We start from the raw sequence: 17,843 nt of genomic DNA, 5'->3' as shown, positions 1-17,843 counted from the left end.
GAAGACTGCTGCGGGATAGAGGTGGGGGGATGAGGCGGCAGTAAGGGTGAGAATAATAGTAAAAACCACTATTTACTGAACTCTTTATTCCAGGTACTGTGCTAAGCAGTTGGATATTTAGTTCTAATGACAAGTAGGTACTAGTATTACCTTCACTCTCGAGAGGAAAAAACCAAACCTCAATGAGGTATGTGACTGGTCCAAGGTCATAGATGGAGCCAGGACTCAAACTCACACAGGCTCTCTCTGAGCCCACACTCCTTGTAACTGCACCATGCTGTCTTACATAGCTTACAGGGACTATGATGGCAGGAGCAGTTTTTCCAGTTCACAGATAAAATGGTTTCAGACCCAGTCTGGGTTCTCTCAGCCGCACCAAGTTAGGGGGCTGCCATGCACTGTCCTTAGGTCTTTTGTTCTCTGCCCCTTTGACTGCCGGTTAAGGTCCTGGCTTTGATAGCCACCTTGCTGATTTTCCCTGGTGGTTTTACAGGGTAGCAGAATACCCAACTCTCTTTGGTTCCTACTCTCTGTATTCACTTTTGCTCAGTCACTTAATACAGCAGCCAAGAGTCTGTCCAGGGTGTATCTGTGTCTATGCACTAGACTCAGTTCATCTGTCTCCCAAGATTCACATGCCCTTGCCCCATCCACGACCCCCACTCCGGGCATTGGCCATTTGTTTATTGGACAGCCCAGCTGCCACTACTACCTCATTTACTAACACATCTGGTTATCTAAGTCTCCCCTGGGATGAGGGCTAGGTTTTGACACAGCCTCCAATGTGCCCACTGTAGTGGGACTGCAGCGGGCCCAATTTGACCAAACCAGAGGCTTTGATTCTTCTCATCATTTCCAGTGTCAGATGAACCACTGAGCTTCAGGGTATGGATTCAGGCACCCCCTGTGGCTACCCGCATGGTGGGGTAACATAACCCTTCCCTTCTCCCTGTCTGAGACACAATGGTTCTACAGGCTCTATCTAGAATACATCCTGCATGACACAGCAACTAGGTATGTTTTCTTTGAGGCTTTGGCCAATTTCTTGGTAATATACTACCTTATATTTTTGTTCCCTCCTTCCTTGCCTCACTTCCCTTTTCCCCTCCCCTTTATTTATTTATTTATGATTTATTTATTGATTTTTAAGAGACGGGGTCTCACTATGTTGCCCAGGCTGGCCTTGAACTCCTTTGATCCTCCTGTCTCAGCCTCCTGCCTCCCCAGTAGCTGGAACTACAGGTGTGCACCACTGTGCCTGACTCCCCCAACTCTTGATACCCTGGGAGTATACTCCCCAACTAAGTTTGAGCATATAAGCTTTGCCACATGCTCTGTTTTCTAGGGAACCAGAAAGAAAGCATACCACAGAGACAAGGTGTAAGGGAGCCAAATCTGGCTCAGGCGGCAGTGTAAGGCACCAAGTGCATACTGAGCTGTTAAATTGTTCTATTATGTGAATGCATTTTGCCAGGTCTTTGTGCAAAAAGAGTTTACGGTCTAGTGAAGTCTAGAAGCTATACAGTTGAGCACTAGAGCACCAAAGAGGAAAGAACACATTTTGGGGAAGGCTCCACAGAGGATATTGGGGCTGGGCATTAAGTAAAGCCTTCAATCCAAATAGTATAGATTTACTTCATTCTTATGGGCAAAAAGGTTGGCTGTGGCCCATTCTCAGATCAGAACTAAGGATATAACAAAGCCATCTCATTGCCTCTGATTTGTCTTACTTATATGTTTACTTACTTGTTTATTGTATGTTCTTCCTCTCCCATTCACTCTCCAATTTAAAAGCACCTTGAGAATACAGGTTTTGTGTGTCTTATTCATCACTGGATCCTCAGCAACAGAAACAGTCCCTGACAATTAAGGGAGGCACTATAAATATATGCAGACTGATTGACCAACTGGGGTTCATGTCTAGGCAAGAGCAGGAGGAGGAAGACCCAGTTTCCAGCTCCAAGAATCAGGGGATAGGCAGATGTGCCTCCACTTTGCTGACTTTAGGATAAGTCTGTCCCTGTTACTGTTTGTTTTCTCCTTTGTTCACAAACATTTATTGCAGGCCTGCTTTATGCTGGGCACTGTGCTGGCTAACACTGATACAGCATGAACAATATGGAAATAATGCTTTGCCTAAAATAGCTTACAGTCCTAGGGAGAGACGACAAGGCAATAGACAATTATAAAACAACGTGATAAATGCTGTAGGTACATAGTAGAATCACCTAACCTATCGTGTGGGTGGGATTAAGGAGGCATTCACCAATAATGGGGATTACCAGGCATTCCCAAATTTAGGCAAGAGCCATTATGTTAAGGTTAGATCTCAGAAGTGGTAGGGCCCAGAAATGATGTCATTGTCTTAAGTGAAAATCTGTGGATGGCACACAGAAGTGCTTGGTAAATGAAGCTGGGCCCAGAAGATGAGTCCTGATTGATTGGGAAGCTGTCAAAGCCATCATTAGCTTGGCCAAGGCTGGAGTTTCCCAGCTCATAAATTGGTACCCAAGACTTCCCAGAGAGGCATAACCAAGATGAAAAAACACATCTCTGGCTTTGGCCAGAGTTCTCTCCAGCTGACTGGAAAGACGTACTGTGGGAGCTTCTCACAGCTGAGGCCAGAATCCTTCTAAACCTGAAGTTTCCTCCCAGTGGACAGGAACAAGTCAGTTCCTGCTTCTTTAGGAAGGCCTTTCAGAAATTGAAGCATTTCCTTCTCAGCCTAAACCCCCCCCCCCCCAGGTCTCCCCCAGGCCCATATCAGAAAGTAGATGATAATAATTACTTGTTGAATGCACGAATCATAAGAACCTATCATCTAAATAGAACCTGTCATCATAAGAGCCTATACTCACCTTATGGGTATATTAGAAGGCAGGAAAAGGGGGGGTGGGGACTGGGTCGCTCTAGGCCCTAGAAAGTTTTCGTTTAAAAAAAAAAAAAATTCCTTTCACAGCTCCGAAGTGCCCCCCCTCCCAGCCTTCTCTTCTGAGTACGTGCAACCTCAAAACTACAAGTCCCATAAGGCCGGCCGCCGGGAGTCACCATCTTGACACACCTTAGCGCGCATGTCGGCGGGAGAACGAGCGTTTGGGGCGAAGAAGCCCCGCCCCACCACAGCCCATTGGTCAAAGGGGCCGGCGGCGGGCCCAGCGGTTGGCCACGGCGCCCGCCCGTCCGTAGCGTCGGTCGGGGTCAGAGTGCGCGGAGGTGAGTCGGTGTGTTGTGGACTCGTGGTGCTGGCTGTCGCTGTTGAGGCGGCCGGGAACGGGCGGTGGGGAGCGGGCGGAGCTGGCCCTTCCTCTGTCTAGCCGGCGCCGCAGTCGGCGCGGGCCGCGCCCGCCGCCGTCCACTACCCTGAGCGCCTGCTGAGGCCAAGGGAGACGTCGGGGCCTGCACCTGGAGGGAGCCTGCCGCGCTGGCCCTAAGGAGGGGGCGTTGCCATGGCAACAGCCTCTCCCTCAGCTGATGCGGGGCGGGGGCGGCCCTGGGAAGGAGGGCTGGTCGCCTGGCCCCCTGCCCCTCCCCTTACGCTCCCCTGGACTTGGATGGGCCCGAGTTGGGGGCAACACCCCGGGGTGGGTGATGCTGAGTGGCCCCCAGATTGGGCCCTGGGTAATGCATGCGGGGTGAGGGTCGTGGCGCGCACATCTTGTGCGGCCTGGGTGCAGGCCTACGTGCTCACCCTGGCTGCATAATCTACTGAGTGACGTTGTGGTGGAGGGGGAGCGGGGCAGGGCTTTGCAAGACAAACTGGGTGAGTTGATTAAGGGGGCTGACTTTTTACATGGGATTTTTAGAGAAGAGGAAGAGAGATTTGACCAGAGAGGCCAGAAACAGAGCAAGAAAATTGTAGGTAGAACATCCCTTTTTTCCCCCCCTCCCTGACACACACACACACACACACACACACACACGGTTAGCAGTTTATCTCTTTGTAAATTTGAAGTGGTGGTAGTAGTGATGGAAAGTGGATAAGGGGCCTAACCTGTCTAGCTTTCTCTTTGCCTTTCCTGCAAATGGTCCAGCAACAGGTGTTTTCTTAAAACAAAGCATGAACTTGGATTGAGGCTTGATTGCGAGTTCTTGAAAAATATAACTGCTTCTTGTTGACTTGGAAGATGCTTTATGTGGGGCCCCCCTCAGTGGGGGTGTGGATTGTGACCTTATGGATGGATTTTGTAACTGATAGTGTCCCCTCATTGCCTTTGCTAGAGGTGTCTGGCCACCTCAGTGGCATTTACTCTTGTCGGAGGTTTTATCAGTCTCCCAGCCCAAGGGCAGTAAAACACAAATCCCATTGGCCAAAGACTATACTCTTTGAACTATAGTAGGTTGTGATTGGCTGAATGATTTTGATTGTAGAATTTCTTCCAGAAATTGGCTTCATCAAATTCTGCTTTATTCTGACTTTATCATACACAGCATGCCTTGTTTTAGTGGGTTCGTGCTTGAAGCTTAAGTATATTATACCTGAATCCACTACCATTTAAAAGCCAATTTATAAACAGGGACTTGGAGTGTGACTCCGCTAATGTGTGTCTGTGATCTTGGTTAGAAACCCACTTGGCTGCCTTTCATCAGGAGGTGGAGGATGGGGGAAGGGAGCTGCCGAGAAGTGATTGATAAGGTTTCCTTTATGGATTCTGTGGTGCTTCACTGGAGCTCAGAGCACTTTGGCAACTTAAGCACTCCAAATTAAAAGCTCATTAACAATTCCTGCCCAAAGATCCTGTAAATAATCAGCTAGCTAGGTCATAGAGCTTGGCTAAGAGCTCTCCTTCCAACTTGAAATTTCCAAATAAAAGTGCTTTTATTCCCTTTCATTTTGAAAAATGTTTTCTTTCTGTTGGAGTAAATTGGTGAGTGGCCTTATCCCAGGGGATCTGAGTAGAATAAAGTCTTAAATGTGTAGAACAGTCTACAGGAATATATTGGTTCCAATTCTAGGTGTTTCTTTGTGCAAAGAGCATTACTAGCTTACAAGGGCATCTCTGCAACTTCTAATGCTTTGGAAGATCTCAATTAGTTTATCAGTGTGATAGATATCCATTGATGCTTTGACTTGGGGTTAGCTTGACTTTCTTAGAACTTGAGACAGGCTTGGAAGTATTCTGAAAGTGTTTGCTGGTCCATGTGGCCATATGGCCTGTGGGTTTGTGGCAACCAACCCCTCCCTGAGTCCTGGTCCAGCCTTAGTTCCAGAGTTCTGAACATTGTTGGACTTACCAGTATTTTCTTCTTTGACTAGACTAGGATTCTGAAATTAGCCAGAGAGCCACCACTTCATGACCATCTTTCTCAGTTCAGGCTCAGATATGGTAAATGTTTCGTGTTTCTAGGAGGTAAGCCTCCTTAGAAGGAAAAGTATACTATCAGCAAACATGAAAATCATTACAAAAAAACAAATAATAGTACTAAGCTTCTGAAAGCTCTGTAGGGGCACTGTCTTTCCACATAGATAGCTATTATCCCGGAGTTTGAGTTTAGGAGTTTGAGATGTAGTATGATCCTTAATGGGGATTTGATCCTTTGTATTGAAATAGACTTGTTGCAGAGATGTGTATTTATTCACAGCATTGGGGCATTCCAGCTCTCACAGAACCTTCAGCATCCCCAGCGGCCAGTCTTGGCATCTTCGAAGTAAGGAGAGGTGAGAATCCTATTGCATGGTCAAGTTAAGTATTTGGACTTGGAGGGTAGAGGGTTGGGGCTGGTACAGATTGTATTTTTCTGTAACTTCTTGTGATAAAGCAGCAGTGCTCAATATGCTCAAAGCTCAAGAGTCCAAAAAGTGGTGAGAGTTGGAGGTGGGGGATCCAGACTCTCAAGTTCTGTCATGATTCTTTATGGGCATCTCATAAGCACCTACTTTAGATTCAGGGTGGTTGCGTGGAGCCAGAATAGTTCTTTACCCTGAGAAATATACATCTTAAAACAATAGGAAGAAACACATTCATGTGGCTTTTGATAGCATATTTGATCAAGGCCTTTGGGATCTTGATTTAATTTGGGTTGTTTGTCACCTTTGGGTAGTTAATCCCAACCTATCTCCATTTTACAGGGATTGAGGTTAGCTAAAGAGGGGGACTCTGATGATTGATATCCAGAGACTCAGTAACTAAGGGCCAGGCACTTTGATGGTTCCTGGGATTGTGGTGGTGAACACAACAGCCACTGTCCTTGACAACAAAGAGCTTACAAATTCAAAGCAGGTAGTAAAAAGGCAGTTATGATATACTCTGAGAGTGCTATAGTAAGGGAACTGCAGATACTTTGGAAATACTCACAAGGGTCCCTAACCAAGACTTGTGGACTCAGAGGAAGCCTCTCAGAGGAAGTAAGCTCCTCACCTAGAATTAGATGAAGACATGAGGGACCAAGTGCCAGAACTTCACTGAGAAAGTTTAATGTGGTTGCAATAGAGTGCTTAGTGGGCACAGGATAGGAGAATATGTAGAGATGATGCAGGAAAGGTAAGCAGAGTACAGAGCCTTCGAAACTCTTAGGATTAGATGAGGGGGAGAGGGGGTAGAAAAAAGATTAGATTAGGGATCTGCAAATTTTTTCAGTAAAGGACGAGATAGTAAATATTTAGGCTTTGTGAGTCTCTGTCACGGTTACTCTGTGGTTATACATGAAAGAAGCCATAGACGATATGAAAATGAATGAGCATGGATGTGTTCCAATAAAACTTTATTTATAAAAAAAGGTGGCAGCTGGATTTGGCCCATGGACTATAGTTTGCTGACCCCTGGATCAGATTTAAGAACAGTAAGAAACCATAAAAAGGTTTGAAACAGTAGATTGACATTAGATTTGTGTTTTAGGCTGGGCATGGTGGCTCACGCCTGTAATCCTAGCACTCTGGGAGGCTGATGCGGAAGGATCGCCTGAGGTCAGGAGTTCGAGACCAGCCTGAGCAAGAGCGAGACCCTGTCTCCACTAAAAATAGAAAAAAATTAGCTGGGCCTGGTGGTGTACACCTGTAGTCCCAGCTACTCGGGAGGTTGAGGCAGGAGGATTGCTTGAGCCCAGGACTTTGAGGTTGCTGTGAGCTAGGCTGATGCCACGGCACTCTGGCCCGGGCAACAGAGTGAGAATCTGTCTCAAAAATAAAAAAAAAAAAAAAAGATTTGTTTTAGAAACTTTGCTCTGATTTCAGTGTGAAGAATAGATTGAAGGGGACAGACAATACTGGAGGCAGAGAGACCAGTCATGAGGCTGTGGCAGTTACATGGATAGCATTTTATATTTCCCCTTTTGTGGCAATATTTTGAATCTTTGCATACATATGTATATTGGTTCTCTTTACTAACTTCCTGGCCATCTACTGGAGCTTACAGGATGTTTACCAAAGAATCTGCTGGAGATACCAGCTCCTATTTCACAGCCTGAAAAAGATGTAGGAAAGGAAAGTTGGTATAGAATGAATTAAAAGGTTTTGGGAACTACATTCTAATGAAGGAAGTATGGATGAATGGAGCCCTGGAAGGGATCTTGGTCTTAGGGCTCATACCTTAATGTCCATTACTTTGAACTTCTTGAACTGTACACACATAGGATGGCCCATTTTTGTAAGCTTTCCAGGGAATTGTCCTCATTCTATATATGTCCTACTCAGTTTCTCCTTTCCTTGCTTGTAGCAGACTGATGACCTTTTCCCAGTTTTAAAAATATCTCTCAGTTCACATATAATAGTATATGTCAGGTACAGGAACCAAATAAAGGACAGTATTTGTTGACTGTTCAATGAATAGGTTAGAACCAATAGTCCTGTGTCTGTTCTTTCCTTTTGTCTCTTCTTCCTACAAGCCCCAGTGTACTTATTACATTGCTGGAGGAAAGCTGATAGGTTTCTGATAACAGTGTTTGTGTGACCGTGGGCAAGTGACTTACCTCTCTGAGCTTCACTTTGCTATCTTTAAAATGGAGGTAATGGGACTTAATAGAGTTGGTTAAAGGATTTAATAATGTAGGTAAAGCTCTTAGAATAATGTCTTGATGAATTTTATTACTAATTGTGTTTTACACAATTAATAATTTTTTAAAAAGCAGCCAGTAGTTGAGTGATTTGCCTTTGGCTTACTATGTTTTGGGTCCTCTCAGTTGTCATATTGTGTCCATATGATAGAAACATAGTCCCTGGCAGTGGTAGCCAGCAGACAAGAGGAATTTACAACTAAAGTAAGGAAGCGCTCTTCAAAATGGAAAATTTTCAGACAGCAGGAGTTCCATGCAGAATCCCAGAACTTTTTTCAGGGTAGACCTTAGTTCCAACACCATCAGTAAAGTGAATTGAGTGAGCAGCTTCCCGATAGAAATTCACCAAAGTGTGACCAGTCATTCCTCCCTGTCTGTCTAGGGTCATTTATTAGTGTTGCCACCCTTGTGGCCCTACATCTTTGTAAAGTGCTTCTCGAATGTTTTTTATTACTTTTCACCAGCAGTCTGGGAAGTGGGTCAGGTGGTCAGCATTCTTGTCCTTGCTATCCACATGAAGAAACTGAGGCCCAGGAAGGTTAAGTGAGTTGCCTGAGGTCATGCAGTGAGGTACTATCAAAGCTAGTGCATATTTGCCTCCAGATGAAATTGTTTTAGTTTATTGCTGTGATTTCTCTTCCCTTCAGTGAGAGATGCGTAGTCATTGCAGAACTGCAGTCTAACGCTTGCCTTGTCTGGGTCTACTAGGCTTGATTTGGGTCCTACTTTATCCACTTGGTTCTGTTGGGTTTTAATTGATGACTGCTAGGACCAGACCTGTTGGGATGCAGATTTCCTTTGGGTCGTTGTTTTTAGCCTTTCCTCTTTGGGGACATTCCTTGGGGAGCTTTGGGTTACGAGGGATTGCTTTGATATGTTCAAAATTGTGCCTTGTGCCCCACAGCTACAGGTAAAATCAAAAGGCAGATAATTTATGGGAGTGTCAGAGCTGGCCGCTGGCACCTCAGGAGGCCATTAGTATGCCTGTTCAGACCCTCTGTGTCCTTGCAATTGATTCCTCTTTGCATGAGCCTGATTTGGGAAGCTGTAGATCTGTGGGTAGTGATTGGATGTGACAGTCCAAACACCGGTCCCTAAATTAATCCTTTTAATGGTATTCCAGCACCAGGGCAATTCTCTCTCGCTCTCTCTCTTTTTCTCTCTTTCTCTCTCTTTCCCCCCTCCCTTTAAGTGGGGAGGACAGAATGGGGTAGGCTAGGAAGAAGGATAGAAAGAGAAAGAAAAGAAGCTTTGTTCAGTGCTTAGGCCCTGCTCTGTTAGCATGTTCTAATTCCAGAGCAGTTGGCCTCATGACTTGCGGTATATTAATGTTTCAGCAAACATTTTCTTGTACTTACTCTGTGCCTGGTCCTGTGCTGGGAATACAGAAATGAATAAAATGTGGTACTTGCCCTTAAGGATGTAGCTCAGTGTTTCTTAGGCTTTTAAAACTCATGCACCACTTAGATTAAAAAGGCAAAAAAACGCTACTCTCATGCTCTTCTTTAATGCTATTTGAAATTTTAAAATGCATTAAAGATCTGACAAAAACCAAGTCAAAGAATTATCATGCCAAATATGCTTTTTATACACGCATGTACACATACTCCTCTACAGCTATCTTCCATCCTTCTCACCTAACTCCTTGAAAATTACTGGTAGTAAGAGAAACAAATACTAACACCTTACAATATAGTGAGATAAAAGTTATGAAATAAGAATAAACTCTGCCACTGGATCACACTGAAGCAATTAACTTTATGATGGAGTGTCAGAGGAAGCTACTGAAATGGGGATATTTGAGCTGGATTTTGCAGAGGGAGCAATAATTTGCCTGGTAAAAAATGGAAGTGGATTCTTAAACAGAGGGAGTAGCATTCACCAAGGCACAGATTTGTAAAAGAAAACATCACATTTGGGGACCTGAGTAAGAGCTGATTGTAACCCTGCCTCCTACCAGTTTCTCCTCTCTATAAGATGGAAAGATTTGTTCCTTTGGAATTGTGTTTGAGAGGAGGCTTCAAGTTCTTGTGCTGCAGTTGTTGTAATTCAAGGCACACCTTCCTGTTTCTGCTTTTGTGCTTGGGGCTCCAATTTTTCTTTTTAAAGTATAAAAAAAATTAAGAAAACAAATTGGGATGATTTGGATGCATTTAATTATTACTTAAGGTTGAGTTACTTTTAGTTAAGGTCACACTTTACCTCACAAGAAAAACTGAAGTTCATATGCATTGTTAGCCCTATGGCTGATGGAGGAGTCAGTCACGTGGGGAAACCTGGACCAGCAGACACGGTGGAGGAGAATAGGGACCCAAAGAGCTGAGCACCTGTGAGCCTTAGTTTCCGTATGTATTGATAGTTGGGAGGATTAAGTGAGATAAAATATGTAAATCGCCAATATGGTACCCGGGTTGTAGTGGATTTTCAGAAAATGATATTTCCCTTTTCTCTTATGTATTAAGAACGGTAGCTCCCTTCTATTGAGCACTTACTGTTGTGCTACATTGTATGGTTGAATTGAACCCCAAAGATACAAGTGTTATTACTGTAGCTATTATTACAAAGAATTTATAGTAGAGTCAGGATTTGAACCTACATTTGTCTAATACCAGTGGGTTATACTAGATCATATGATACCAGTTCTCCATCTCAGAAGCATGAGTATAGGAAGTGTTTAACAATTCTGGGTGCTTCCCTTCTGGGGTCCGATGCTGTCTACAAGTGTAGGAGGTACTTAAAGGGATGGCATACCGTACCCTGCCCTCCCTCTTCCTCTAGCCTATTTATAATGTGAGGAAACAAGGCTTTGCCCCTCTTAGTGTGTGATGAGATCGCAATTGACTTGCAAAAAGATGTCGTCTGGCTTTGACCCCTGGAAGGAGTTTGCCCAAACTACTGGGCATGGCTGATGACAAACAATAGGCAAATCACAAGCAATTGCCTCTTTTTATGTGCTGCCTCAAGCTGCTGAGACAGGCCTATTGAAGGGGAGAGCGAACCTGCTGTGTCCTGTGATGTTGCCATCAGAATTTGGTGTTCCTGAAGGCCTTTAGTGACTTTAGCTTTGCTAGCAGTTTGGGATCCGCAGCTGCTTCTGAGTTGGGGGAGCTCTCCCTAGCCCTGCCTTGGAGCAGAAGCAGCTGTAGCTACAAGCCACGGCAGTGAATGGTTGTAGAGAGGAGATTTTTGTTGAGATGAGGAGCCAGCTTTAGAGTTCCTGCTTCCTTTCCACTTTGGGGCCTTCGGAAAGTCATGTAGAGGTTCCAGGGCATGTCCAGCCTTCAGCAGACTAGGTGGAGCCCTCAGGCCCCTGGCCTCTCCTGTGAGACTGCACAGCAGCTTGGGGGAAGAGTAGTGAGGCCTGTTCCTTGTGTTGGTGCAGTGGCCTGAGCATCAGGAGCCCTGTGTCCTATCCTTCGTCTTTCTTGCCGTGTGAACCTTGGGCAGTCCTTTTCTCTTTCAGGGCCTCATTTTCCCTGGCTGATTAGACTGTTACCTCTTCTTGCACCTTTGACAGTGTGTGATTTTTCACAGAAGGTGCTCTGGCGGTAAGGATGCATTCATTGGAGTGCAGATTATGACTTTTGAAGGCTTGCAGTTTATTTATATTTTTCCCAAGCTATTTTTAGCTGCCTGAGACAAAGCCTGTGACTGAGTAAGTTCCAGATAGGTGTTACCATGTTCTTTGTCATTGTTTCTGTAACTCAGGAGCCTGAGCACTTGTGATACTACAGTTAGATTGAGACAAGGACTTGCCTCTGGATTGGGAAGTAAGGAAACCATGGCCGTAGTGGTCCCAGGTGCTTCTAGTCAGCTGGACTCAGAACCTGCTTCTGGTACCTTGGAGTTTCTGGGGAATGTTCCCTTGCCTCCCAGTCTGCCTTTTAATGGAATGGATTGAATCCAGGGACAGTTCATACCCATACCCTTCCAGAGAGTCCACACATATGTGGCTGGGAGGTGAAGTGGGAACAGACCACCTGTTTCGTATGGGCCCTCTTCTTTTCCCATCACTGAGGCTCCCCTGGCTTGCGTATGTGGAAGTTAAAGGATGACCCCCTCCCTCCGCACTCCCTTCCCTCCTCCAGTAATGGAGGCTATAAAATGTCTATTTACCCAAGACACCAGAACGACTCCTCTGTGGTTCCACTAATCTGGTGATTTGGTGCTTCTTTGGTCTCTCAGGTAAATACAGATTGAGTCTTTTTATAAAGGCATATTATTTCCCTCATTAAATGTGTGTTTTGGCACATGTGTTATTTACCTGATAGACAGTAATGGCTGCAGAGGAGCCATTGGTGTCTGTTGTGTAAATACTCTACACAGAGACCGTCCTCCAGGGGCTGTGGCGAAGGCCTGTTTCTCCAAATTGGGCTGGCCCCATGGCAGTCCCTATTTATCCCTCCCCTGTCCCCACTGGGGGGCTGGTCCCTTCATTTTGAGGAGAGAATCATTCATTTTCCTCCTTGCCACAGGCTGCTTATTATCTTTAGTTTGCTAGGAGAAGGAAAAGGATGTCTGAGAATGTGTGTAAATCTTGGTCTCTGATGAAAGATAGTTTGCAGAAATACACAGAATCATAAACTGTTTCTTTTGAATTCTGGTCCCAGTTGATGTTATAAGCTGTAGACTTATATTCTACAAACCTGTGATTAAAGTGTAAAGACATCAATAGAAAAGAGAAATCCCTAAGATGCCAGGGGGTACAGGGCAGGTGGGCTGCTACTGTGGGGGCTACAGGGGTGTTTCATGAGAAGGCTGTGGTGGCAGGAGTGCCAGTGAGGGGCACTGAGTGGGCACTCTTCTGGTGGAGACTCAGCTAGGTGGAAAGGAACTATTTGGGCTTACAGATGCTTTGAGGGCTGGCTTTTCCCAGCCTCCCTGCCAGAGAAGAGCATGCAGCCTACCTATTTTCTTCAGACATGACAGGGAGAGCTCTCCCTCACATACTGTCCTCTGTTTTTTAATATTTTTTAACCACGTTGCTCCTGGATTTTAAAAATGTTTGAAACAGTCCTAATTTATATAAAAGTTGGAAGTTCAGTACAAAGAATTTTTTCCCTGAACCATTTGATGGTTAAATTGCTGACCTAATGCTCTATTACTCTAAATACTTTGCAAGTATTTCCTACAAGCAAGGACATTTTCCTACCTAGCCACAACACAACCATCAAAATCAGGAAATTAACATTGATAGGTTACCTCTATCTAATCCTCAAACCCCAGTCAGGTTTTGCCAGGGAATGTTCTCTGTGGTAAAATGATCCCATTTAGAATCATGGGTTACATTTAGTTATCAAGTCTCTTTAGTCTCCTTTAGGCTTTCCTCAGTAAACATTCCTTGACCTTCACGACCTTGATAGTTTTGAAGGTTACAGACTGGTTATGGTGTAGCTTGTCTCTCAATTAGAATTTGTCTGTTATTTTCTCACGGTTAGATTTAGGTTATGCATCTTCTGCAGGAGTATCACAGAAATGATGTTTTGTTCTCACTGCATCCATTTAGATGGTGCATGATTTAGATTTATCCCATTATTGTGATGTTCATTTTGATCACTTGATTAAGGTGATGTTTGCCAGGCTTCTCCATTATAAAATTACTCCTTGCTGTAGTTAATAAGTATTTTGTGGGGAGATACTTTGAAACTATGTAAATATTCTCATCAAACTTTAATTAAATTAATTTATTTATATCTTTATGAACTCATGGTTTTCTATTTTATTCAATGCATTATAGTGTATTACTATCCTTGTTTATAGGCCACCTTCTTGGTGCCTTCTGTGTCCTTTGATATGTTCCCATCATTCTTTGGGCATTTCCTTGCTTTCTGGTACAACAAGATGTTCCAGGCTCATCTTGTACTTTCCTTCCACAGCCCTGGAATCAGCCATTTCTCCAAGGAGCTCTATTTCTTTTAGTGGAGAATGGTATTTAGAAGGCAACTGGGTGCCAGGTATGCTCATTGATTGCTATTGAGTGTTGCTGCTTCCTGGCCCTTCCTTAGATAGAGCTGGAAAATATATGTGCATGTGTGTATATATTTGTGTGTGTATGCATATTTGTGCTCACATTTACATCTAGGTTTATATATCTATGTCTGTATCGGAAACCATGAGTTCATACTCTTCCCACCAAGTCCAGTCCAACAACACAGATTTTCTCTTTCCATATTTTTTTTTTTTTTTTTTGTTGAGACAGAGTCTCACTTTGTTGCCCAGGCTAGAGTGAGTGCCGTGGCGTCAGCCTAGCTCACAGCAACCTCAGACTCCTCGGCTTAAGCGATCCTACTGCCTCAGCCTCCCGAGTAGCTGGGACTACAGGCATGCGCCACTATGCCCGGCTAATTTTTTCTATATAGATTTTTAGTTGTCCATATAATGTCTTTCTATTTTTTAGTAGAGACGGGGTCTCGCTCAGGCTGGTCTCGAACTCCTGACCTTGAGTGATCCACCCGCCTCGGCCTCCCAGAGTGCTAGGATTACAGGCGTGAGCCACCGCGCCCGGCCTCTTTCCATATTTTAACTTCTTTCTCTAACATTGAGAAACCTGGTTCCCATTATCCTTAATATATACACTTCTTTGATCAGTCCCTCTGAATGTAACTAATTTCCCATTGCTGTCACTGCCCTTACCCCTCATGAGTACCTCTTTTACCCTGCCTATGACTCCCTACATCAGACTGCCTCTGACATGGATGCTGTCCACACCCCCACTTGGCTTCCACATGCTACACCATACCTTCCCCACTCCATGTGAATGCCCTCACCCTGCCTGGGCTCTGGCACTCCTCTCAGACCCCTCCGGCTCACCTCACTCCAACTGGTGTAGTTACCTGCCTTCCTCTGCTGCACTTAATGGCTTTAGGGTTGAATTTTTTAGGAAGGGAAGAGGAGGAGCTACTCTGTTTCTTGCTTGAGTTGAACTTGGTTGTTAGAAGTAAGGGAAGTATGGAATCCAGTGACTGTGGACTTGTGGAAGCCTGGCTTCCTAATGTCTACTTTCAAGACTTCCTACAAGAGAAGCTTTTTGATGTGGGTGAAATCAGGTGAGAAAGCAAGGCCTGCAGGCAAGAGAACCATTGGCCATCAGTGTGTTGTCCATGGGAGGGAATAGGTATGTTCTGTGGAAAGTCTAGAGCATTTTAGGGATGGAGGAGACATCAGTGTTACTCTCTAAGGCTGCCTTGTGCACTAATTGGATTTACAGGCCCAGAGAATGGGAATCCAGGCTTGGCCAGGTGGGCAAAGCCCAGTAGGATACTGGTAGTAATAATAGTAAGCTAATATTTATGGAGCCCTTATGTGCCAGACACTGCTCTTAGTGCTTTATATGTGTTGTCTCATTTTATTCTCACTAACAGAGTAGGTGCTACTATTACTGTCATTTTATAGGTGAGGAATTGAAGAACAGAGCTTGCCCAAGATGCCATGGCTAGTAAGTGGCAAAGCCAGGATTCAAACCTGGAAGTCCTCCTTAATCATGATGCTTAATTGCCTGTAGTATTTGGCAAACAGGGTCTGGTTGACTATGTATACTGTGCATACTGTATACACATTGGAGAACTTTAAGACTTAAAAGTCTCTATGCATGGCCCGACTTTGTGGGGTTAGAGGAGTTGTAATGCCTTAAGGGACTTTGGATCCAAACTAGAGTGGGTGATTTGAGCAGACTGATGTCTCCCATCTCAATGAGGCTTCCAGTACTATTCAGGAGTGGGTGATGTAGAGTTATTTTGGCTCTGGCTTTCAAAAGGATATTGGCTTCTTTGCCTTCCTAAGGGATTCCATAGTGAAACTCAAGCCAGCCGGAGAAGTTTTGGCTGCATTTTTGGTGAGGCTATAAAGCAATGGTGAAAACAAGTGCTATGGTTGTGCAGGATCCATGAAGACCTTGAGATATTTTTTAGTCTTAGCTCCACTGAATCTCCCTGAAATCTCACTATAGGGATAGGAAAATTGAGGACCTATACTAGCATATTTCCTAATATGCAGGCAAGTTATTGTAGCTCATCAGTGAGTCAGGAGAGAGGTTGAAAGAAAAGTAATACTTGGCATTGCCCATATCCTCTCAGGTAGCAGTGGCCTCATTGCCCTTGAATATGCTCTGGACTTCACAGAGTGGTATCCCTCTGCCCTACATGGAGGGAACCAGGTGTCCACTTGCAGCCATTCAGAGGCAAGCCTTTGTTGGAATGGGGCTTCAGAAAGCATAAACTGTGGCCATTTCTGTATTGAGTGGTGAGATTTCTTTACTAGAGGATTAAAGTTGAGGGAAATTTGAATGTTGGGTATAACGGGGAAAGACAAAATTTCTGCTTTGTTCTTATTTTTTTTTTTCAGGAAGCCTGAGTTATTTGTGAGTAAAACTATAGGCTTTGATTTTTATATTTAGTTAGCCCTCTGAGGAGCAGGCATTCTGCAAATTTAAAGAGAAAACTTAAAGGAAAAGTGATTCAATTTTTTTTTTTTTTTTTTGCACATGTTCACTCAGAAAACTTTACTAGACTTTTAGCAATGCTCCCATTACTGCCACATCTGGGTTTTCTTTTTCTTCCCTATTTAAAAAGTCCTGCAGTCATTCAAGGGCCTCTAGTAGAGAGTGAGTCTAAAGGCAGAAAATGAGAAGGCCTAAGGCTGTTGCCAGCTGTGCTCTCCAGGCGGTGTTCATTCCCCCAGGGTGCCACTTACTGGTGTGGGGGCTGGGAACCACCGGAATGTCTCGAGCAAACTCCTCTGTGATTGGCTTTGTTTGCTTTCACCTTGGGAGAAGGGAGGAGGGTATGTGGAGATGTCAAGAATCAGACAGGAAAGGCAGGGGCAAATGGCTCCTAATGGAGCTGAGGAGAGAGCCTGGGACATTTTCTGCTGTGTTTCTGCGTCTACTTAGCTCCTAGGACTGATTGTGCAACAGGGTCACCTCATGTTACTTTGGGACCCAAAGCTTTAATGTTAACTGTTGCCACCTGAGAAGTGACCGCAAAATTTTTCTCTCTTCTCTCTTTTGAACTTTAAGATGAAGGCCAGTGTTGCATGTTGTTTTGAGAATGATCCGGGAGACTCAGAGCTGTAATAATGCTGCAGGTGCTGGTATTAGGGTCTTGAACTTTAGTAACGAATGCTGTGATTTAGAAAAGGGGCCCAGGAACACTGGGGAGTGGCTCATGTTGTGTGGATATTCCTGAAGACTAGATGGAACAGGACCACAGCGGGTGGGGAGTAACCCAGGCTCTCTGTTCTTTTTTTTTTTTTTTTTTTTTTTTTTTAACTTTCCTCCCCTAAGTTTTAGATGCTTCTGGATGTTCAATGCTAGCACCTTTACAGACTGGAGCAGCTCGATTTTCTTCGTATTTACTTTCAAGAGCAAGAAAAGTGCTGGGCTCCCACTTATTTTCTCCTTGTGGTGTTCCGGAGTTCTGCTCCATATCCACCAGAAAGCTGGCGGCCCACGGCTTTGGCGCATCCATGGCGGCAATGGTGTCCTTCCCTCCCCAGAGGTATCACTACTTTTTAGTGCTGGACTTTGAGGCCACGTGTGACAAGCCACAGATTCATCCTCAGGTAACTGTTGCATCATTGCTTTAGAAAAGGTGGGGTGGGCACGGAGGGAGGGAGGACAGTCTTGCTTCCTGGGACCCAAGGGAGCTTTATCACATCGTCTTGGCTTTTAGCTACTCATTTGTAGTTCCTGCCAAGGAAGCAGGACTTGGTTCAGGTTTGCTAGGGTAAGGTAGACCTGAGAAGTCTCTGGGGAGAATGGGGCACACTGTTTGTTTCTGGTCTCAGCTTTTGGGAATCAAAATATTTCCTTCTCTCCCATCCTTCCTCTCTCCATTCTCTTCCCTCCTCCCTTATCCTGT

General features: G+C 44.7%; 1 protein-coding gene across 9 annotated transcripts in view; it reads left to right on the top strand.

The window, feature by feature from the left end:
• Positions 1-3,193: 3,193 nt before the first annotated feature.
• The window catches only part of ERI3 (ERI1 exoribonuclease family member 3), a 128,972-nt gene continuing 114,322 nt past the window's right edge, over positions 3,194-17,843 (top strand). For 2 of the 9 annotated variants that reach the window (XM_069479837.1, XM_069479842.1), the window contains exons 1-3: positions 3,261-3,581; positions 5,581-5,656; positions 17,267-17,544. In XM_069479837.1, coding sequence (XP_069335938.1) covers positions 3,447-3,581; positions 5,581-5,656; positions 17,267-17,544 — 489 coding nt within the window. In that variant the 5' untranslated portion in view covers positions 3,261-3,446. The other 7 variants (XM_069479845.1, XM_069479839.1, XM_069479838.1 and 4 more) reach the window with 7 other exon arrangements.

Source organism: Eulemur rufifrons, chromosome 8 (genome assembly GCF_041146395.1).
Source record: "Eulemur rufifrons isolate Redbay chromosome 8, OSU_ERuf_1, whole genome shotgun sequence".
NCBI lineage: Eukaryota > Metazoa > Chordata > Mammalia > Primates > Lemuridae > Eulemur > Eulemur rufifrons.
The sequence above is the reverse complement of the archived record's forward strand: the minus strand, read 5'-3'. Positions and strand labels throughout refer to the sequence as shown.